Consider the following 24,530-nt stretch of genomic DNA (forward strand, 5'->3'; position numbering starts at 1 on the left):
GTGATCTTAAGTGTTTGTCAGTGTGAGTGCAAGAGACGAGCTCGATCGCCTGAAGACAAGTCAAGAGAGAAACGGAAGAAGGAGGAAAGGATGGGTTTCTAAAATCTCTGATGAACAAAATGAATTGTACATTTTTTGTTTTCGTAAAACAACAAAAATGTTATTTCAACTTTTTTTTTCCAGTACAAACATTTCAAAGCAAATCCCAGTATCAAGTGTCGTTGTCATTCTTTAAGCAATAGTTCAACATTTTTGGAAATAATATTAGAAGAGTAAGAAAATAGATACCATTCTCATGTCTGTACGCTAAATATTAAGCTATTGCCGACAGCCGGTTAGCTTAGCTTAGCAAACAGACCGGTAAGTAACTGGCCTTTTTCTGCTAAAAGATAAGAAAATCAGCCAGCCAACACCTCTAAAGGTTTGTTCAGACAGAAAGCAAAGCATTTTTTTTTACATTTTGCATGAATTTGACAGCAGGGACTGTGGTTATCTGCCCTAATCAGTGTTAAATATTACAGAGGCCCTGAGGGTCAAAACACAAGAACATTTCACTAAATGCTAAATAGGACAGAACCCAAGTCCATAGAGAGGCAAAATGTAATGTGGAGTTTTGATAAAACATTGGTTACATGGCTTGTTCATGAAATAATAAATAAGACGTCTTGGTAAGTCTTCAGCAGAGGTACAAATCAGGAGATAATAACCTGAGCCTGACCTTTTCATAGATGTGTCGAGATTGGATAAAAGGCGGAAGAAAATCAGTGGTGTTCAGAGAGTGTTTCCCCAAAACAAACACACCAAAATATTTACAGAAAGAAACTATACATAAAAAATAGAAAATAAATTCAAAATAAATCAAATTTCAATTTCCTCTTTCAGGGAGGGGTGTATTGCTGCAAATTTGGGGACTTGATAGAACATTGTGCTGTTTTAATGTATGTTTATATGTTCAGAGGAAAATTGATGGATTTTTTTGGTAGTGTGTCAAAAGTCTTCAGTCAAAAAGCACCAACTGGTTTGTAGGTGTACACTCACAGAGACAGCACCTAATCAACAGCTCGATATCGGAGGCATTCAACAAAAAGTCAAACAGTCAGTCTATGGAAACTTGTGTGTTTATTTCAAAATATTCCTGTAACACATTTGGGACAAAATCGGCTGGAATACAGAGAGTTTGATGCTTGGAAACCAGACACAACAGAGATAGTACATGCTGTACATCAAGAGTTTCTTCTGTAATCAGGTATTGCACGAGCCTCTCATCTAAAGTATGTTGCACAGTGAACACCTTGTTTGATTATTACTATATGTAATTGTGCAGAGTGAAACTGGTTTGCTCTGGGAGTTCAGAGCAGAAGGTTTACCAAGGACAAGCGGACTAAATTGGCATTCCACATGAAAAATGATTGTACAGGGTTTAACTTGAGAATAGTTTTTGTGAATTGTGTGATTCATCACAGGATGGTGGATCTCAGAGCCCCGGGCGACAGGGACAAGGTGACTGTCACTGACTCATTATTAGGCTTCCCCTGAGATGAAGGCAGCTCGCCTCAGTGCTGACTCACTCTGAAACACTCAGCCCCCATCTCAGGGTTCCTGGGAACGCACTTCACACATCACATTTCTCTTCTGAGGTTAAGGTGATGACAACGTTATCAGTGCTTTACATAACCTTCTTTTGTTCATCTACCTCTGTTTTTTCTAATACCATGCAGTTTCTATTATCACACTGATACAGTGCTATGGAAATTTACATCGAAGCTAGGCTAAATCATGTAATCTGTCTTCTTTTTAATTAATCTGTCTGTTTTTATTACGACAACCAGAGGCGGAAAGTAACATACACAAGTACTCTCATTTCTGGAAGTGCATTTTTCAAGAACTTGGACTGTTATATGAAGTGCTACGAATCGACCAACAATTACACTTTCAATGAACTTGTACTTAAGTACAGCTCTGAGCTAATTGCTACCATCATGACCTAATGATGACGCAAAAGAAACAGCTAATCAAGGACATTTTTCACAATTGTGTTACTCAATGTCCTGGGCATCCACTCAACAGTTGTTCAACCAAACTTCAACCAAAGAAGTCGACCTCGTGGCGCGATAGAAGAAAAGCAAGGTTTTGACTATCAAGTAGTTGTGGAGACGGACTGACATTGACATACATGAAGATGCCAGTGTGGCTGGACATGCTCAACATTTGATGGTTCCAGCTTCTCAAAAAATGTAAACTTTTTGCTGGTTTAGTTAATTGTAAATTGAGCGTCTTTAGGTTTGAGCCCATCTGTTGGCAATGATAGAATGTAAGTAAGTACATTCATTAAGTATTTAAGTACAAATTTGAGGTACCTCTACTTTACTTGAGTATTTCCATTTTCTGCTACTTTATACTTCCACTCGACTACATTTTGGAGGCAAATATTGTACTTTTTACTCCACAGCATTTATTTGAAACTTTAGTTGCTAATTACTTTGTAGACTGTAATTAGCAAAGGAATTAAAAGAGAAAGTATTCCAATAATCAGAAAAAATCCTGAATACTAGATCCAAAAATGGGTCAACCCATAATATATAGTATATAGATGTACATGTAATATATGATGAATAGTTGAGTTTTACTTGTACTTTTGATACTTAAGTATATTTGTTGGCAGAAAATTACTTTTAATACTTAGGTACATCTAATATCAGATACTTTAAGTATTTTACTCAAGTACTATTTGTATGGGTGACTTTCACTTTTACCAAAGTAATATTTTAACACAATATTTTAGTGTGACTTTTGGAAACTTGTTACAACACTGTTGGTCGGGCAACAGATATGTAGAAAATTTGAAGACGTTGCCTGCAGCTCTAGGAAATGTGATGGCCATTTTTCATAAATTTTCTTGCAGGTTAAAAATAATCAACCAAGTAATTAAAAAATTACTGACAAACTTAGTTGCAGTCCTAGTTTTTTGCTTATATTCTGAAATCAAAATTTATACTTTCACCCTGAGTAGCATGCTGTTTCTTCAACTACAGAGCCTATACAGTAGGAGGCTACTCTGTTTTACTTTGACAATATCTACCCTCATTAAGCGGTCTGAACAAAAGCTTATAAATAAAAAATGGTAATTACTTTGGACAGTTGATAATAAAATGATACTCGATAATAAAATGTGATGGTCCTTCCACATTAATCATACAGTTTGTATCTAACCTGAGAAGTCCTCAAAAGTGCTACGATTGTAATTTTACTAGAGTAGTTTTTCTCACAAGTGATCATCATTCTGCTTCAGTGTTAATAAAGTCAAGTCAGAGTACAAGAGCTCGTCACTTTCCACCTCTGTGCACAAGAGTTTGTATGGGGATGAATCTCAGCATCATCATGTGCTTCAGACCAGGATGCAGCTCTTATACGGGGAATGTCTAAGTCTCTACATTACTGATCAGTGTCTCGTCTAACGCCTTACAAATGGTCTCCGTCAGCTGTAACTACATGCAGATATGACTCTGGTACGTGAATCACAGGCGAGAACGGACACATCAGGAGTCACACCGTGTGCTTATTCGGTTAGGACGGTAAGTTAAACATACATCACATGTTTTCATATACAGCAGTAAACAGCAGTGCTTGGTCAAGACTAGATGCTTTGGAGGGCAGGGGGGGCACATGTGGATGAGTGTGTAAGGCATGACTGGCTGTTCTGGACAGGAGACGAGATCTGAACAGGGGGAAAGGAGTCGGGAGAGGGACGGCCTTTGTTCCTTCATGAGTCTTGGACCCTTCACTGTTTTTTCTTGACCGTTCTACTCCTCCAGGCCTCTCCTCTCTCCTTCACATCACTTCTTTGTCCTTCTCCTCTCCCTCTGTTATCCTCTTTCATCCACTCTGCCTGTGCTCAGGCCCTGCTCATGAGTTGCACCTGCGCATGCTGGATCGCAGCATCAGAGTACACTCGTGGGGGACTTCTGGGTTTTCAATCATGCGTTGCCACAGCCGCTGTTCCTCCCCGTATGAGTCCATCCAGTCTACCTCGTTCCCGTAGCTTTTGCCTTGAGGGGGGACCAGACAAACACACAAACATTTGTTTTACTTTGTTAGAGCTACTAGAGAGCCCTGAGGACATGAACAGTCTCCAAACACTAGGTGTTTTTAGGTAACGTGTCTTTAGGTAACTTTCTAAAGATAAATGAATGAATTCAGCTTTATCATTGTATCATGAATACAGCTACACCCAAGACACCACAAGTACATGTAAGTCAGAATGATGCATACACATTTCCGAACCATACAATGAAAAGGCAAATAGTAAAGTAAAACAATTTGAAATGTCTTTTAGACCATTATGTCTGCATCTAAACAGTACTGTATAATGCTGAAGAAATCAGAAACAAAACTCAGTAAATAGTCTGTATCGCCAACATAAAAAACTGAATGCATTCACTTATTATTATAAGTAATGAAATCAAAAATGTTGAACCATTTCCTTCCGTACATAAAAGGTATTTTTTTAACTTCTGTACATCAGAATATTTTAGGGTTCTGTGGAGCCTTTTCTTGGAAAATAGACACTCTACAATACAAAAGAAAATGGGCCTCACTATCCACTTCTCCCAAGTCACACAGCTCACACAATCTGTTTTCCCCTTTGAGTATTTTTCAATCTGCCAACCTCAATAGCTGGAGGAAGAATACCGGCTCCCAACTGTGCAACTGGAGGCTTTTACTTCCAGACACATTACTCATGACTCAGGACTGTTGTTTGGTGTGTATATTTATCCGTAATTTAGGTTTTTACAAGATATTTTCTTCTTTTAACTTGATCAAAAGCTTACGTTTATTGAGTGAGCATTCCAGCATAAAAGAAAACACACACCTGTGCCAGCTCCCAGCCTGACTCCTCCCAGGAAGACATTGCTGGCCAGGGCTTCTTTGTCCCACACTGTGAGCTCCAGACAGACATTGTTGAGGTCTCCGGGCTGCAGGCCGCAGTAGGTGAAGGTGTGGTTCCACTGCGGGTTCACAGTGCGTCGCTCCACCACCGTCTTGTGCTTTGTTGACTTGTTGCTGTCAGGGAGGAGGTATCTGAGGAAAAGAATACAACTTGTATTTACAATGCTCAGGCTGAGTTTGACAAAACCACATCTTATGTAACAATTGAGCCAGGGATGGCACTTGGCTATATTGCTATTTTGATAATATTTTGATTATTTATTCAGCCCTAAAAGTCTATGTTTTTTTGTCGGAGACATAAAAAACAACAGAGAAAGAGATTAAAAAGAAAAAAAAACTATGAAGAGACACAAAACAACTACAAAGATACATACAATGACCATAAAGATACACTAAACTACTGCAAAGAAACACAGATGACGACAAAGACACAAAAAAATGAGAAAGAGAAACAAAACAAATAAAAAGAGACACAAAACAATTACAGAGAAACAGTTAAATGCAAGGCTGAAATGTAGGCTAGAGTTACAGATAGCATCTCTTTCTTGATATTGTTTCATATTAGAATATTTAAAGTTGTTCATTTGGCATCTATTTAGTACATTAGTTCACAATGTACAGTTTATTATTGCCAAATATGGAAGAGTTTCAAACCCGCCCCTGAAGGGAGCATCTCACCCTTTCACAAAAGGATCTGAGGTGCCTCCAGACTTGACAGCAGTTAGATTTTTGGCTCCTTTGACTAGCAGCTCAACCATGCCTCCTTTAGGCAGAGTGAAGTTGCTCGTCTTCTTGGTTTTCAGGAACCCTTTCTTCACTGAGGGGAGAGGGAAGCAGGCAGAGAGAAAGGATGAATAAACCAGCTTCACTTCAAGGTTCAGGTCTATTTTTGCAACACAGAAACAACAAAAACATTGTCTTAAAATGCTTTAGACATGAGTGATATGTATGCACACAGACATTAACATGCACCTTGTGTGTACTTTAACAGCACATACACTCAGGACATGTACTTATGATAATAAGCCAGTACATTTTTTTTAAAAAGGAAGAATAGCCTTCATGCAGGTGTCACAAAAACAAAATCTACCATCACTGTACGTAAGACGATAAAAACTGTGTTACCAATAATCATGTATAATGCTTTATAGATATGTTTAAAGCTTGCTAAAAATTATACTGGCAGGTGTTTTTCAATTTGGGAATAATGCAGCTTTAAATCCATTAATCCATTGATGCTTGTTGGTATCTCACTTCTAATTAGCCATCGAGTTTCCTGTAATACACGTTACTTCTAAAAGCTTGAGATGAATTAAGTACTAATAATTTTGTCAATAAATGGATTTTCATCCAGATCATCTTTCTCTAGAAATAAATGGTCAAAATATTTAACCTTTCAAAGGGATATTTCACAACATGGCATGCCAAAACCTGTTGTCAATAATGGCTAATAACTAAAACAAAGATCAGAGATACATTTGAAGAGATTAAGACTTAGTGTGTTTTTCCTGTTTTCCATCCTGTTTTTAATCTCAACCAGATCTATGTGACACCATGTGGGGTCCCCAAAACTCTTGGAAATTCTAAAAATAGATTTAGCAAGATATCAGTGAATAAACAGCTTTGTTTAGGTCATAGGGTGGAAGGAAGTTTGAATTTATTTTTCTCTATTGATAATACATTTCTATTCTTTTTTTAATACAACGATGGAAAAGAGAAACAATCCGTTTGCTCACAGTGTTTTGCTGATAGAATTATCCAGGAGGATTCACTGTCCTCATGTGTTTTGCTTTTCATTTCCTCCCTTTGTCTGTTTTGTCTGTTAACCCTAACCCTTACTGCCAACATCAATGCTACTATAGGAAAAACTAATGGGAATCTGTCAAAATAGAGACATTTTGTTGTTAAAGCAGTTTGATCCTCCTCTATTTACAGGCTTTGACACATTATGAGTGAGAATAGTATATATAAGAGTTATGAATGTACCTTGTACTTGGTCCAGAGGCAGCATGAGGTTCTTCTCCGCAGGTATGTACTTTAACACGACAGTCAGTTCTCCCTTATACTGCATTGTGGAGTCCATACAGCTCTCCACCTACACAAAAACCATCAGCAAATCACTTTCAACACTTGTCCTTGTGAGTGCTTGTATAAGAGGAAGACAATACAACATACAGCTGACTATGTTTCCTACCTTGGGCTGCAGAGCGTACCACTCCTCTATCTGGGAATCAAACTCCCAGGAGTCAAAGGTCAGCTCCACCTCTCCCAGGAAGCTGTTGTGTCCAAAGCGGTCGTGGTGCCACACAGACACCTGCAGGGTTCGTGTCTCCAGCTGCGAGTGGCTGATCACATACTGCACAATACAGAGCAAACATGAGCTTAACGATGAAAGCTTCGAATTTGAGTTTGCAAGTTTGTGCTTATTGCTTTTTTCATCCACTCACCCTCAGATTCTCATTGAAAACAGGATTAATGGTGTTGGCCTTGATGCTCGTCTTCCTCTTGCTCTGTCGTGACGTATCTGGCAGCAGGTAAGTCTTCACATAACTACCACGAAATGAAAAGACACGGTGACTCAGTCAGGTTCGATTAGAGGAGATGGAGACTAATTGTTCTTGTTTATACAACAGGGGACATCAGCTGCGTCTGATTCATTACAGTAGATCTCATCATCTATGGAGCAGTAAATATAGCAGGATATGTGAACAATAAAATATGGATGAATATTAGTCATAAAAACAGCTAAAACACTGTAAATTAAAAAAACAGAAGATACTGACGTCTGTACAGCGCGACTAAGGAGACAACTAACTGGCTCCCTAAGGAGGTAAATGGAAATCACAGATGTGGTAGATGTACACATCTACGCTCTAATACTTATGATACTAAAGAGTTTTGCCATCCTCATACAGGTAAAAAATATAAGATTAGAGAGTTTATTAACTGTATGTCTGTACATGTCATCTATATGCTGAAGTATTCCAGGTAGGCCAAACGAAGCGTAATCTGAAATTGAGAATATCTGAACATAAAGCAGCCATAAGAAACAAGAACATGGATCACACTATTGAGAGGCACGACGAGGAGAGACATCATGGTTTTGCTGCTTCCCATAAATTCACAGGTATTGAGAGAGTCACTCCTAACCCTTGAGCTGGCAACACAGCAATCAGTTATTGAAAAGGGAAACATACTGGATACATACTCTTTGGAGACACATGGGCTAAATGAGACATTAGACTTACTTCCATTCTTGTAGTGTGCACTCGCATGTCTAACCTACATCGTCTCTCTGTACCTAAAGGTGAAGTATGTAGATAAAGGTGAGCCACTAAACGCCTCCTGGCACAACCCCTTGTCCTCCCACTCCTTATTAATTAGGCATATTCATGATCTCCTTATTTTTTGTAATGTAATGAAACGTCTTGATTTTTATGACATTTGTTGGGCTTTTGATAAATTCTGATTTGTAATGTAGTGAAATGTATTACCCTCTTCTAAAATCATTTTCTACCAGTTCGATATGCATTTTATGAGGAGATGTATGCACTTTGTTCTGTTATGCTATGGAAGAGTATACATTCTGTATCTAGTCTGTAGTACTGTTTAAAGTTTTGCACGGCGGAAAATGTCTACTGCCTGTTAAGTGTACAGTATTAGTACGGGGGAATGTGACCTTGTTGGATTCTCCACTGATCAGCAGCGGATTATATAAAGAACACCTGTTGGCAATGAAGCACAGAGAGGAATAGTGGATAAAATAGTGTCTGTTGTATTACGGTGTGCACTGGAACGTTGATGTTTTGGTCCACTGTGAATTAGATTTGAATCAAACATACAGTATGTAAAACCATGAAGCAAAAGACATATAGATTGATGACATTGTCTCACTTTGGCTGACTTCCTTCCTCATTCTGTGATGTATTATCTGTTTTTTTCCCAGGAAGTTATAGTGACAGGTAGGATGGGCAATATATACAATACATATCATTATCCTGATGAGAGACTATACCGTCTGAGATTTTGGATATTGGTATATCGCGATATGGAATTAGTGTTGTCTTTTCCCGGTTTGGAAGGCTGCATGACAGTAAAGTGATATAATATTAATTTTCTGACTGTTCTAATTCAATCTTGTTCTAATACTTGTCTTTACCCACTTCCTCATTATATTCACATTACTGATGATTATTGATAAAAAATCGCATTGTGTTAATATTTTGGGAAAGACATTCTGTCAAAAATGTTGTAATATTTGATTCTGGTGCCCAGTCCTAGCATTTATGAGGTGCTTTTGAGGACATTTCAAATTATTGTGATATATATTGTGTATTGTGATACAGCCAAAAGATATTGCGATATATTTTTAAGGTCTTGAACAAAATTACGGACTGGGTTTTAAGTCAGCCCTAGTTTGAACATGGATGGAAACCTTAAAGCAAGTTCACAACATTTTATTGCAGAAATGTTACATATCATACCTCTAAGGAATACTAATGTGTGTTAGATTCAATTGATATTTACCTTTTCCTGGTAACACAAAAAGAACTGTACCGCCGTCAAAGCTGTCTTCTGAGAAAGCTAACATCATTTGTCTTTAACATGTTCAGAAAAAAAATGAGTCACTGTCATTCAATTTCAGCACTTAATAATAAGCCTGCCTTTATGCATGTTTAGTAAGTTGTCACTAATGTATGGTGTTGGCACGAGTTGATCTATTTATCTATTCACATTCACCGCTGTAGACTTAATGAGTACTTACATGCTGAGTATCTGTGTAGTGTGTGTGTGTGTATATGTGTGTGTGTGTATGTGTATGTGTGTGTGTGTATGTGCGCTCGTACGCGTCCGTGCGTTGCCTCCTCTCATCCCCTGTTGCCAGGTTGTGACACTCCTTCACCACGACATTGAGAGCACCAGTTTTGTAGCTGTAGCTGATGTTCAGCAGGATCTCGCCGCTCACCCTGGCGTTGCCATAGTCACCGGTCTCACTGTACATGCTCATCATGCTGTTTATACTACTCTGTTAGGCAAAGACAGAGGGATAAAGAGGCAGATATGAGAGGGGGATAAGGTCAGAGGAGGAAGAAAGGGTTGAATAGGTGAGGAAAGAAAAGAGAGCAACACATGTGAAACATGAAAGGGGAAAAACGGAGCATGAGAACAACAACAGCATTTAAAGTGTTACAGAACGCTGATGAAACATTGTGGAAATATAACAGCTGCAGCCCTTTACAGTCTTGAATGGAATAAAATATGTGGCAACACATGGTAATGTTCTGGCTCATGCCATTTGAAATTGTACACTGCTACAACTGCATCCCCACAAGGTAGTACACTTTGGCCGTCAGACTTCAAAAGATTCACTGGCCTGCGGGACACATAGGGGTGAGATGAGGATAGTCTAGTACAGAGGAGATATGAACTGAGCCTTCATGAAGAAGAGAACACTGCTCTTACACTAAAAACAAACAGTGATTATAAGCGTTTTAATTACATGTAAAATCTAATTTAAAATCTAATTTTACTTCTTGAATTCAATGTAAAACGTCACATTTATAGTATCTTTTCAACATGAGTCAGTGTAATTAAATGAAATAACTTGAGGCCTCATTTTTTGTTGTTAATCCTTCTTTTGATATAAAACATTAGTCCAATGCGTTTCTTATTCTATTCGCTGTGAAAATCCACACTAGGAGACAAAATCGAGACGTCATGACGATAATTTTGTGTCCCTCTCACTTCTTCAGCAAAGTGAAAGAAAAAGAAAACACTGGGTCCAGCCAATCCTGAAAACCTGCTCATAAAGATGCTACCGACTCATCTCGATCACTTCCAGGTGTATTTCAGGATTTCAGTGGTCCAGTTTGATACGCTGCTGGTTGTGCTGGAACCACACATTAAAAAGAAGACCAGCAATTTCCGCGAACCACAGAAAAACGTTCCTGTTCCGAAAAAATTAATGATGGACGAAAGTTTCATAATCAGTGTGTAAACATGACTGACACAACATGAGGTCGTATTTATTTTTAAACGTGTGGCAATTTCAGACAAATTAAATGGACTTGGTATGCAAAGGCAGATAATAAATGTAATAACTTTATATGTTACAGGTAGGGAAACACTTTTTTGTGTGAGTTTAGGGAAACTTAAACTTAAATAAAGGTTTAAAAAATAAGTAAGCACTTGTATTACTTGGTCTTGAAAGTGACAAAGGACTGGAAATTATTCTCAGAAACTCAAAGGCAACTTGAACGCCTCCATTTGAGGAATAAGTGACAAAGTTTTAAGGGGCATCACACAGAATGTGTAAAAGAGAAGAACAATATGAGTATAATGAGTAAGATGGTTGGCATTGGTTGGTTGGGCCACCGCTTATTTTCTTGATTAACTGAGTAATTGTTGGTCTCCGTCACAGATTTTGAGAAAGCCAAATGACGTATTCTTCGTCTGACTATCAGTCCAAAACCCAAATTATTTTCAATTTACTATCACAGAAGACAAAGAAGCAAATCTTCACAATTAAAAGATTAAAAAAAAGCAGAAACCACAAAGACAGCGCGGCGTAATAACATGCAAAATGGATGAATCAGAAGAATAAATAGGAAAGTAAAAACAAAACAAAACCACAAAATGCAATCATCAAGTCACATCAAGTAAATATCTCGGAGTAAGAGGAGTGAAAGCAGACAGTTTTTTGGACTTTTTATTACCAGTCACATTCAGAAAGTTAACTTTCTTAACAGCGCCTGTCGAACAGTGTATTGACTTGAGCGGCTGCACCTCCTGAGTTTCATAGATTACCAAATTAAGAACTAGCAATTCATACAGCATGAAGTCCACATATTGTGCACCTGCAAAACCTATTTCATGAACAAAAGGTACCGAATCAATACGTCCACAGCAGGTAATTTTGTCTGGAAAAATCTCTTGGGAAGCAGACAAGCGTGGCTATTGTAGCTGTGGACAGGATATAAGTGGTATAATCCAGTGATAATAACACTGCTGTCTGGAGAGCGCTGGAGTGAAGAAGCCAGAGATGAGCCTTCCTCAGTTATTTCCTGCAGGGAGCCAGTGTGATACTACGTTAATGTGAGGAGCACAGAGTTAATGGGAGTAGATGTAGCTACTGTAGCATCACACTAAAAAATGCAAACACACACTTAACATGCAGGGATATTCAGAATATGTTGGTATATTCAGGAACAATCAGTTTACATGACCAATGTGGTTTGTGATGTTCGTGCTCCGGTGCTTTGCTGCTGCACCGTTACTGTTCTACAATGCAATGGTGAATATGAATGCATGCACGAGCGCTGAAGGTGGAGACTTACAGTCTCAGCATCCGAGTCGGGGACATTGAGGTACCCCCACCTTCTCTCTGAGCCGGGAGTGGAGGACTAGCAGCAGATTCATTAGAGAGATAAACGGGGGAAGGAAGGAGGGAAACAAAATAGAGGGAAAGGAGAGAGAAACATAGAGATCTAAGCTCTTTGATGTGTTAGTGATAGAGGCAGACCCCGAGCACAGACCCCCGGCCCCCGAGGAGGAGCTGCAGAAACCACATTACACACGGTTACCATGGTGATTATCAGAGGAGACCACAGAGATTACAACTCATCTGGAATCATCTGTGAAATCAACAAGGACGCACACAGGACAGCAGTCAGAATGAGGAAGAGTGAAGATGATGTTATTATTATTTTATCTATTGAGTCATTAAATATTTATATTCAACATTAATTCCAGTCGTGCTGGGGGGAGGGGCGGGGATGACAAGAGGCTGAGATATCTCTGCTACTGGACCGATTGTGATGAAATGTTTGTACAGACCACAGAGGATGATTCTTATTGACTCCTCTGACTTTTCATCTGGAGACACCAACAGGTTGATGTTCATGGCTTTGACTGGAAATCATTGACTGGACTACGTTTCATCTTGTGCCATTATCAGTTCAACATTTGAATGTGTCCAGTAGTTGTTTTAAGACCAACAACACTAATAACATTCTCATCAGCATCGGCTTTTATACTTGGTGTTTCTATTATTTTATCCAACTTGTTAATGTCAAAAGGCTAAAACGCAGAAACACCTTTCTTTATAATGTAATACAATTCAACAGCTCTATAAACCATCCTCCCTACATTATAACCTTCATAAAGGCAGGATTTAGTGCACGGCGTCTATATTAGACTACATTAACTTTAGTGAGGCGTACCTAACAAACTGGCAACTGAGTGTATATATATTTATCATTCTGATTCAACAGTAAACCTGGATTCACAGAATAAAAATAAAGTTTTCTCTGTAGCTTGAAAAACTAATGGGTCATAGAAAGTGTGGTCACTGAAATGGAAGGAAGCTCTGTCTGTCTTTCTGTCCTTCAGTCTTCTCAACAACAGTTCATCAGTTCAGCTTCACACTCAGCGGACTCATTGCCGAGGATTCAAGTGCAGGAAGTGCGGTGCTGAGTATGAAGTTGTATGCATGAGCGGTGGGAGAGTGAGAAACATCATCCTGCAGAGCTGGAGAGTAGAGTGCTGCAGGAATGAGTCCTATAACCCGGAAATAAGTAAGCATTTTTGCACTTTCCTCATCCCCAATTCAATGGGTTTTTAATGGGTTTTGGTTTAAATACCTGAAATAGGGTCTGTGGTTGACACAGGCTCAAGAGATGTTCACGTTTTGTTCTATGACATAACATATGTCTTGGTGTCGGTGACGTTTAACTTCTGCTGCTGCATTTATGCTTCAAAAATTAATTAAAGTGGCATTTATTTGCTTAGATTATCTTGCTAAATGAAACAAAAGTATCATAAACTTTGTTTTCCTATGGATTTTTTTTTCTGCAATAATACAAAATCCATTTGACAAATCCCATTGGCTGTTTGTGGAGGGAACCAAGATGACGCTAACCTTCTCGTTAGCCTACAAAAATACGTCCTCCCTGCAGCACTCGCTATACCTACCGAGGCGTCAGCTAATTTAAGTTTTAATGTCAATGTTTTACAATTTATACTGAAAAAAATTATATATCAAGGTTTTAATGTTGATAACCCTATGCAGCGGTCAGCTTAATGTCATTACGCTAATAATAGCTAGCTCCCTGCAATGAATAATGTCGGCCAGTCCTTTCTTACACCCTGAGAACCAGCTATAACTCGAGGAAGCTGGATAGCTTCTTCATGAATTCTTAAATTCTATCACTAGTGATGACGAAGCTGTAAAGATTTTATTTAATCATTATTACATCTGGAAGAAAAACTTCTTAAGAGTTAGAGTTCAGTGGCAGGACTTTTCTTTCAGCATCACCCACAAATGCTAATAAAGTTAGTCTATAGCTTTTTAATGTGTATTTTGACATTTTGTATTACATTAAGCATTCAAAATGCTGTGTTCAAAAGGAAGCATAAAAAATTGTTATTATTATTGTGAATAATAATTTAGTTGTAATGCTCATGTTTCGGGAATGATTCAATAAATGTGTCTAAATCGTGTGGGATGTATTTTTACGGTGTTGTTAATAAAGTTTTCAAAAATGGAAGACAAAAAAAACGAAACAACTGGTGGAGCATGCGCACGTCTACGGGTCCAAGCAATTGTTCCCTTCCAAACAGGCACGTTTTAAAAAGGCACCGCACTAGTTAAATAAATTTCACTTATACTACTTTAGTCCTGCTTTCATTATTTACCAAAGCCCTCCATGGAGTGAATCATGCAACAGTGGGCAGAATATATTACAGCTTGAATCAATGACAGACTCAACTATCTGCATAATGTCCCTCATCACATCCATTCACACAGTAAACAGCAGCTCAGTGACGGCTGTTAGTCATTTATGAGATGACATGATAAATGTCAGAAAGGCAGGACGTCTGTCTCCTCTGTTTACCTATGCAGCTCTCAAATTACACACACACACACACACACAGAAAAATGAACGTGGTCTCTTTCAGGAAATAAGCCACTTATTCAGGCCATCCATAACTGGATTTCCTGCCAGACTAAGTACTTTATAGTTGGTTGTTAGGGTGTCCAGAAGACAATAACATGTGTGACCAAGTCAGCCTTGCTGGGGGCTACTGTGTAAACACAGGAAATCAAGTCAAGTAAAAGAGGGAACTAATTTAATATATGTGTGATAATATTAAATCGTACCAAGCAGAGAGTTTTGGTCTTATATGCCCATCATTTCTGCGGGGTAGACACGTTCTCATCTCAGTGCCTCTTTCCGCTTTGCGAACAGAGAGAAACACTAGCAAACACTAACTAAGAAATTGGGTCCGCCTACATAAACTAATGTTCTACAGAGCCCCTTTAAAGCAGCTTTTAATGTTTGTTTTTTTAATTAATTAATTAATTAATTTATTAAAAGATTTCACTTGGCTCCATTGCACAAAAAAAAATTAAAAATCAAACACATAAATCCAACACTTAATCTGCATCATAACGTGAGTTTTTTTTTGGCAACTTGTTTTAATCTACCCTTGAAAATGAGAAAAACTATAAAGTTTAGAAAAGTAGCACATTTACTACATTATCCTATATTCAAATGTCTGCCTGCATGTTATTCTCACACATAACCGTAAGCATCTACATTATTACATACGAATACTACAAGTGGAGTTAGTGTATGTAAATGCAAGCGTGCTGTAGAGGAAGGTGTTCGTGACACGAGCTGTCCTCTGGCCCTGAAGCTCACCCTCTTTACACAGCCAACAATACACCATCCATGCCTCTAGCATCAGGTGAGGGTGAGCGTATGTGTGTAAACAGAGTGTGTGTGTATATGTTTGTTCTGTACGTGAGCATGCACGACTTCCCAGAATCTGCTTGTGACAGTTTAGTGTTTAACATGGGTGTTACCGTTGACACTGCGTTGCTGAGGCGTCGGCTGGGAGTCTTGCTGTGAGCCGACATCAGAGCGTCGATGTCTTCCTCCGCATCCTCATCAGAAAACTCCTGCGGATGACAGCGTTCAGATTTAATCAAAAGGAGGAGAGGGCATCTGGGAAGCTGGCCAAAGCGTCCGTGTACAGTTGCACGGTTTTCCACACAGCAGCTCTGCGTGTGTGGGTGGGTGGATGCAGCCAGCTTTCCATAAATTCAATCAGACAAGTCAGGACAGAGTGTGGTAATTTGTTTACTCGGTTCTCACACACAGAATCACAAGTCACCGGGTTTACAGTACACTCGTGAGCATGAATGGATGAGTAGATCTAAAATATTCTGTGTTTGTGATTCTGTAAAGCACCCTGAATGCAAATGAGCACTCCGATACAAAGCAGCCCTATACTGACCATCAGATCCTCCACCTGTTTTCAGCCTACAACTGTTTAGATGCTTGTCATGCTCTTTGAAGTGAGCTCTGAAGTGAAATTAACATTCAGCCCAGCGTCTGACGCGTCACGCCGGGTTCATCAGCCCACAGATGCTGAGCTCGACATGGACTTACAGTACAGTAGATGTATGGATTAAAAGTGGGATGAATGGACTGAAAAATCAAACAGTCTCGCTCAGCTTTTGCTGTGATTGTGCTCTGCGATGAATTTGCCGCAGAAATCAAATATATGATCACTGCGCAGGGATTCAAATGGAGTTAAAGGGGACGGACTGACGGCGCTTACTGTTTCGTTGAGCCCGGGGACCGAACGGCTTCTGAGGCTGAGAGCGTCGTCACTGGGTTCAGAACCAGGAGCTGACAGGTCCATCTCTGAGCGGCTGTGATCTGGTTGCAGGGAGGGAAAGACGGGGAAGGGGGGGGAAAAAAAGTAGTTTCAAAGATGCTGTTTGAAGGGAGAGAGAGACTGGAAGGCAAACACTGAGGAAAAGAAGCAGATAGTGCGAGACACTGTAGAAACAAATCATCATCACCATGTTATCTGCCCGGACAACGTGTGACCACGTGCACAGATTTACTCTGCATATAAAATAATTATAAAACTTAATTTAAAACGTGTCTCACTATGTTAAACAATGCAGCTTTAAGTGCTTTACATTTGAGTAAACTGTAATTACAAAGAAAGAGATGCTAATTATAAAAAGCCCTTTGAGAAATACAAGAAGACAATGACACGAAGTTAGAATTCATCTCTCATCTCATTTCGTTTAGTATGGAGCTCGAGTCGGGAGGCTACGCCTGTCAGTCTTCCTGTGCTCGCAGATTGCCTTTTGAAATACATTGTTTTGTTTTGTAAACATTTTGTCCTTGTTTTCAGACAGCAGCAGAAAAAAGCAGGCTTCTTATTTCTCACTGGTACTGTCGCTGGCAGATTTCATCAGCTGTAGTACGATAGAAAAGCAGTGAAGTAGTAAAACGTATTGTGATTAATTTTGGCTTGTTCAGCAGGCTACATTAACGTTATGCTACATGCTACCTTACCTGCTGCCCTGTTAGATGATGTGAACTGGAAAGCTGCTTTCCAGGTGCAAAATTTGACCACAAACTCCTCTGCAGTGGAAATGACTTTAACCGTATATACAGTACATACTGTATCAGTCAAGTCAAGTTTTTACTCACTTTATTTGTTAGATTTCTTTTTAGTTTAGACGTAAGCTCTCACAGTCACAAGCAGCAGTCTAAAGGGTGGGATTTGGAGAGATATGCCATGACTGGCAACCACACTAAACACCTTTATCTAAGATACAGTGGTGTAATGTGTTTTCAGGGGTTAATGAATGAGTAATACTAAGTCAGCCGGACATGCTAACAATTGCAGTTTACGTGAGAGCAGATGGCCTTAACACACGATTGAATCCATCCTTTAAACTTGTGCTTGTGTTTTCAAAGGGGCTTAAAAGGGAGAAGGAGAGATGCTAACTGTTGAGCTTAAGAGCTGGATACATTTTAACTTTAAAGAGAACGCAAACCAGGACTTAGCGAGGGCTGAATGCGCATAAACTCAGTTTACCCACCTTTTTTCAAATGACTTTTTATTTTACCACTACAGCCCTGCAGCCAATATAGCTGTTCTCCTTGCTTCCAGTTTTTATGATGAGCAAATAACAGCATCCCAGCTGCAGCTCTGTACTAGACAGACAGACAGAGAATGAAGTGTCGATCTAACTCCAGAGAAAGCGAGTTTATTTCCCGAAAGTCCAAAAGAATTCCCGTGAAACATGTTGAAATGTGAAAACGATTAGAGGTGTAAATAAGCTTGCAAAACTACAAAACTGTGTCTAAAACAGAGACTGAACAGAGACTGAACATCTGAAGACTCCTCCAGGGACAAACTGTGTCCTGGGAACACATCAGCCGTAGTCAAGGACCAGCCTATGAATACAATTATAGATAAGTACTAGGATGTTAATGCATCCTAAGTCTTGAAATGCAATGCTGCAAAACAAAATGATGTGTGGTCTGAGGTCTCACTCAGCAGCTCTTTTCACAACACTTATTTAAAATCCTGACACACTTCTTAGCAGCTGCTACTAGTGGAAATAAAGGGTCTGACAGGGAGAGAGACAAAAGTGGAGGAGATTATACTGAAAAAGATGATACATTAAAAGAAGTACAGCAGACAGCGAGGTGGTGTAAGCTAGTAGTGTAATTTGTGCAGATGTGACATCTGCTCCCGACTGAAGGAGTATGGAATAATTATACGAGGTACTTAACAGTCTGGGATGGTTAAATTCACTTTAATATGATATCCCTGCCTCTAACACATCTTGAAATCTTTGTGTGCGACCTGTGAAGCTGTAAGACGACAGCAGGAGTCAGAGGTGTGTGCTGATACCTGAAGAAACTGAGGCCCTGGACACAGAAATGGTCGGAGTGTCCGAATCTTTCCTGTGATGGCCGGCATCTTTTTTCTCGGATGGACTGTCGCCGGACCTTAAACTGGCGACGCTCTCCGCTCCGTCGGGCTGCGTGCAAACACAAAAACTCTGTTACGAAACAAACATAATCTGAATAATCTGCCCAGTGTGTTTCTATTTGTGTGTTTTTGTGTATCAGTTGCTGACCCTGACCCTCCGGTTGTCGCCGGGAGTGGAGGATCTGTCAAGAGTTTGGGAGCGCAGGTTGTTGGGAACCGTGGGCATCCCTGAGGACTCCAACGCCACCGCACTGCCCCTGAAAACCAGTTCAACAACAAGTATTTAATACCCGTGACAGTCCTTTCATCCCTTATCATGAAATCATATTAATTTAAGCCTTGATTGGTTGTGTAACACTTGTGGGAGCATCTTGCCTGAGGCTCTTTGGCTGCATAAACATAAATATTTACTCAAGTATCACCTTTAAAGAGGCTTTCATGTGGCTGTCGCTGCCATCCCACTTGAATTCTTTTGTGTTTTCAACCCAGTTATCTGGCCTTGATGCATCTAAGTGTTTAGGTTTCAAAAAGAATTCTTCAGGCAGTTTCAGCCGAGATCTCAAAAAAGTCTCTAACTACACTTTGAGGTTTCATTCAAGGCTGAACCAGTGCCGAGAGACTGCGTATGTTTGAAAACAACTTCCAAAACTGTGTTTAAGTGAACTCTTATGGAGCTTCAGTATGATATGACATTGATAGTACACAGCTGTATTTTGGTGGTTTGGATGAGCACCTCTTTGAACGTGGACTCGGAGCGGAGCGAACGCTTCGTACGCTTTGAGCATCTCCGTCCGAGACGGATTTGACACTGGCACTGTCGACTCCGTTCTCCGGCTTCAGGGTGGGTCGGATGCCTTTCTTATCCAGCTTCATCCTTCTACACACAAAAACACACACATACACACACTGTTATCTACAGGAGATATTCAGTCATGTCCCTTATTGCAGATTCATTACACTGTTTCCCCGTGGTTTATCAAGATCATCTCGGTCACTCAACTGTCCGGTTTGCATCCTGCAGAGGAAATGCACTCTAGTTAAGGAAGAACAACCCTGGTACATTATACACGGCAATTAATTTGAATAATTGTCTCCAAGTAGGTGGCTTTCTGTCCGGTTTGTTTCTCTTTTTGTTAGTTAGTAGGATATAAAGAAAAACTTCCTGATATATCCCTGTGATTGGCCATGATGATGGTCTGTCTGTAGGTCCACTAGTTTGGTCCAGGATGCTCCTGTTCTGGTACCTACACCGGCAACGGCAGAACAGGGAAAGCTACCAATTCCAGTGCTCCTGGGGATGGCTTATACTACCAAACAGGCCAAGTGATGGACAGAAAGTTAGCAAAAACACACTTACAGCTTCTTTAACATTGTCAACCCTCATCTACTGTCGCAGTGCCAGACCCATCTCCACAGAGTGGCTGTTCCCATTCCTGTCTTTTTCCTCTATTTGTTATATTATTATTTATAACAAGACACATGTTCAATAAATATGTTTATTATCTCTTGTGAAGGAATATGATTAATGGATTGCTTAATTTCATATTCAGAAAGTCTTGAGCAGCCACCGCTCTGATAAAATAACTGCAGTAGTTCATTTCATGTTATCAGAGCTGAACTGCCATTTTTTTCTGTATTACTTCTCTGTCTGACGCCCTGTGATGCCTTCAGGAACATTTGAGTGCAGACAAGATGAGGAGTGATGCGAGCCGGCTTAATCCAATCACTGACCGTGTTGCTCCACCAAATGTATTTTCAAATGCATTCAGGGCTTCTGAAAAATCAAATGAGCTTCCACTTGATCTTTTCTAACGTCCTTGCACTGAGGTGAGTCCTTGACACACTGCGGCTTCCTTTCAAATGTGGTCTGAGATGATTTCATTCTTCCTGTCCCTGCTTCTTGCATATCTCGCATTGCTTTATGTTGTGTAGTTTCATTGAGCAGATTCAGAAAATGTACAGTATGCGTAAATGGAGCTGGTTTGTACTCCCACTACTTACCCTTTCCTCTTGGCACCGCCCTTCACATTGAGTATTGCACTTCTGTTGGATCTCGGGGTGTCGGGTCTCTCTGACTCAGGAGGAGCTGGAAGGTTTTCTGTCGACTTTTTATCTGTGACTTGTGATCAGAAACATCGAGAATCATTTAGTTCAATCAGCATATAGCCTCCACTATTATTGTTTGGATATCAGCTTTACAGTTTACACAACATTAGCGGTGAAACTCACTCGGGCTACTCAGGATTGTCTGTTTGATCACGTCGCTGCTCGCCACTCCCTGCTCGAAGCGTTTGGACCGCTCCTCCAGGAACCACTCTCCTGTCACCACCTTCAGCTCCCTGCAAACACAACGTCCACCATTACTGGACTCATCATACTGCTGCTAGTGTTTTAAAAATGAAAAATCTACCTCAACTCTTAGATATCATCAAGATGTTTTTTTTCTCTTTTTTTTTCTGATGACAGGGTTTCTGCAGGAGACGTTAAATTTAAGACCTTCTAAGACAGTTTTAATATCACATACAATGAAATTCATTACCTGTCTCACAGTCATAACGGCCAGAGTAGAAAGATAAAATTAAAACCAATAGAGATGATATTATGACAGTATTATAAAATGTACAGTCTGAACCTGCTCTATATGAAAAGTGCCCTGAGATTGAAGTGCATTTAATAAGGTGTAGAAATATTTACAAGTGAATGAAGGTAATAACACTACGTTACTGTCAGTGCTTCCCAATAATTCCTGATAATATTATTAATTCATGCTGGACCTGGACAAGCAGCAGGAAATGGATGGACGGATGAAAGGATGGATTAACCAATTAAAACTTACATAAGGTCAGAGGTCTGACACAACAGTACTGGAGATTTTTGAGCCATTTACAGGCTAGAAAAAATGCTCTAGGCCTTTGTAAATGAAATGTGAGACTTCTGCATATTTTCTGGTGAAACTCAAATCAATGTGTTTAATAACTTTTCAAGACCTGCAGACACCGTTATAAAAAGTTATTTGTGCAACTACTTTTCCTCCCTCTGCCTTGTCTGCTTGAGTTTCAGTTGGTGATTGTCTGCAACTGAACTTTAGCCGGTGGGTTATACGTGAAGGTGGAGAGAGCAAAGACATTTACATTCTGTAAGTAAGAAAAAAGTTTTACTTCTTACACTTACTCAATAACAATGTCCTGTGGCCACAATGTGATTATTCAGACAAGCGTGGTTGGATCGATTTTTATCATTGTGTGAATGTTGAGTGTGCAAGGTGACTGTGGAAAGAATCCACTGCTATCCGGGGTTGACGACGGATCGAAGGGTCTCACAGCCTGAAGAAAGAAGCTGCTCCATAGTCTGATGGCACAGTACGGCTTAAAGCAAGGCTGACTTTGTTTTACCGTCTTCTTATTACAGTTGTTCATCTTACATCATCACAAATAAATATATTACCTCAGCGTCAGGCATTTAATTACATTTAAAATACGTACAACTTGATGACCAACTTGCACCCATGAGACCCATGACGGAGAAGCGTAGCTTACAAAAGTGATTTAAAGGTGAGAAAACTGTGGAAGACAAAGTGAAAACCATTTTGTTTTTATCTCTCTCAGGCGACACACAAGTGATGTCATTAGTTGCACATATCAAACATGTTTTAAACTATCTGGCAGTGACAGTCTCTGATTCTTCACTCTGGGGCCAGCCTGGAGCAGACCTGGTCCGATCAGTCTAGCTCAAACCTAGGACTGGTTGTTGGTTGTTGGAAGTGACACGCTTTCCAGCCGCACATGCAGACATTTTTGGTTTCATCCTTTTCCCCTTACACCTGTGCTTTTCCTGCTATGACAAGCTACAGTAAACTGTCTGCTCTGCAAAAGGGTGTTTAGTGTTTAGTCAGAATTTTTGGCCTTTGGGTGGATTTTTCCTCAAGATCAAAGCACTGAAACACCTGAGGCCCTCACAGACAAACTGAGACAGATGTCGTGTCATTACCCATCAAATCTAAACCATCTGGAGTTAATTCCTCTTTCGGTCCCTGCAGGCATCACACTTACGAGATCTTGGCACAAACATTACACCTCCACTGGCGTGTGTTGGGAGGTTTGACGCGGCAGTCGTTGCAGACGCGCAGCTGACACTCCTCGCAGAGATCTCCACGGTCGAAGATGAGACCCAGCGCTTTCAGGCAGCGAGCGCACTGACGCTCCCCCAATTCCTGGGGCCGATGGGAACCTTTTCGTTTGATCTCCAGCAGCTCATTCTTCAGCTTCCTGGAGCACAGAATGAGATAACATCAATGGTTATTAATAAAACTCAGTGTGAAATGAACATGAGTTCAAATGATGATAGTGAAGTCCTCACCGTATCCTCTTCTCCTCTCGTTTCCTCAATTTCTCGTCTTTCTGCAGCACCTTCAGGATCATATCTCTCTCATGCTCCAGCAGAAAGGAGAGGTTCAGATCCTCCCCGACCTGCTCCATTGGTCCCTCGGTCTACGCTCGGCCAACGAATTCAGCCAAGCAAAGAACTACATTATGCTGCGTACTTCTCTTCTTTCTGTAAAGTTCTGCTAATGGTTTGGTTGTTGTTCTTTAAGCACTGGCATGAACTTCCCTCCAGTGTTTCCTCCTCTAATCTTCTGTTTCCTGGGGAAGCTGATGAGATGTGACCACTCTCAGGAAACCTAGAATAAACAGATACAAGGGAAGGTCAGTAAAATATGACCGGCATTGATAACTCAGAACAAATATCAAACTACAGGAGTTCACTCAGTAGGGTGATATGTATTACATTTGGTATAGACAATGCATTCCATGAAACCTATGTAGCACACAGTCTACAAATCACGTGATTCATATATTCCATCCAATTACACATTGACGCTAATTTATACAGACAAGTACTGAGAGGTGTTAATTTCAAAGTGAAACATGCCATCAGAAGAATCTGAAGAACATGAACGTGACCGTGACATACGCCGTCTCTCCTCGATACAAGATTCCACCCAGATAACACCCTCCAGGCATACAATGACTCTGTCGGCGACAGCAGTCTCGGTCGGTGTGCTTGTCTTCTGGCCAGTGTAAATAGCGTTAATTAGAATACAATCACGATTTCCAGGTTTAAAAGCACAAGTAACTGGTAGACATTTGACAGCTCCACAGCAGCTTAACAACCTCCCAATTAGGCTCCGAGCCTGACACTCAGATTACAACACCCACATTTCTCAAATTCTATTAACATAGCTTTATCTTTCCCTGACAGGTCTGCCGCTAATTATCTGGACACCTGCATGCAAATGCACACAGTTCATCATATTCATTTGGCAGATGCTTTTGTACAAAGAGAGTGACTTTAGCCGTGCGCGTGGCTGAAGGGGCAGCAACATCAGACTTCCACTTTGGTCCAGACTGTAATGCCATGTAATTTGGTGGAGAAATCCATAATCAGTGGTGCCCCCAGAACTTTTTCATAGGGGGGCTTTATAAGACCACTGACAATCTTGGTGTGGCCACAAAAAACCTCCGCTGTACTTGCTAATATTTGCATGCTAACATCAGTACGGTGGCATTGTCATTCTAAGCATGTTAGCATACTGATATTAGCATTTAGCTCAAAGCACCACTGTGCCTAAGTTAAGCCTAGAGCTGCTAGCATGGCTGTACCCTTATTTTTTTCCCAGTGTGCATTCACACTCATCTTGTGCAGTTGGGAGGTCAGTATGTGGCTAAAACATCAAAAACAATCACATATTGACAGGAGAAGCC

The 24,530-nt window shown here is 40.2% G+C and overlaps 1 protein-coding gene across 1 annotated transcript; it reads right to left on the minus strand.

Annotated features, from left to right (window-relative positions):
• Positions 1-3,903: 3,903 nt before the first annotated feature.
• Positions 3,904-23,243, minus strand: sytl5 (synaptotagmin-like 5). The gene is made up of 17 exons (XM_073474178.1): positions 23,125-23,243; positions 22,818-23,033; positions 20,998-21,107; positions 20,770-20,887; positions 19,502-19,645; positions 18,917-19,025; positions 18,688-18,817; positions 16,579-16,679; positions 15,818-15,913; positions 12,285-12,350; positions 9,795-9,973; positions 7,395-7,497; positions 7,142-7,303; positions 6,934-7,042; positions 5,626-5,764; positions 4,871-5,079; positions 3,904-4,046 (listed from the first exon to the last, which is right to left on the minus strand). The coding sequence occupies exons 1-17, from the start codon at positions 23,241-23,243 to the stop codon at positions 3,904-3,906; spliced, it is 2,253 nt and encodes a 750-aa protein (XP_073330279.1).
• Between the last annotated feature and the right edge of the window lie 1,287 nt (positions 23,244-24,530).

This window comes from Pagrus major, chromosome 9 (genome assembly GCF_040436345.1).
Source record: "Pagrus major chromosome 9, Pma_NU_1.0".
Lineage (NCBI taxonomy): Eukaryota > Metazoa > Chordata > Actinopteri > Spariformes > Sparidae > Pagrus > Pagrus major.

Bases quoted from the DNA above. Each gene is read 5' to 3' on its own strand.
- sytl5 (XM_073474178.1), bottom strand. From the start codon at position 23,243: ATGGAGCAGGTCGGGGAGGATCTGAACCTCTCCTTTCTGCTGGAGCAT. The intron at 15,914-16,578 runs GTAAGCGCCGTC...TGTCATCCGCAG, and splicing joins TCCCCGGGCTCAACGAAACA to GAGTTTTCTGATGAGGATGC. The intron at 7,498-9,794 runs GTACGAGCGCAC...ATTTCGTGGTAG, and splicing joins AGGAGGCAACGCACGGACGC to TTATGTGAAGACTTACCTGC.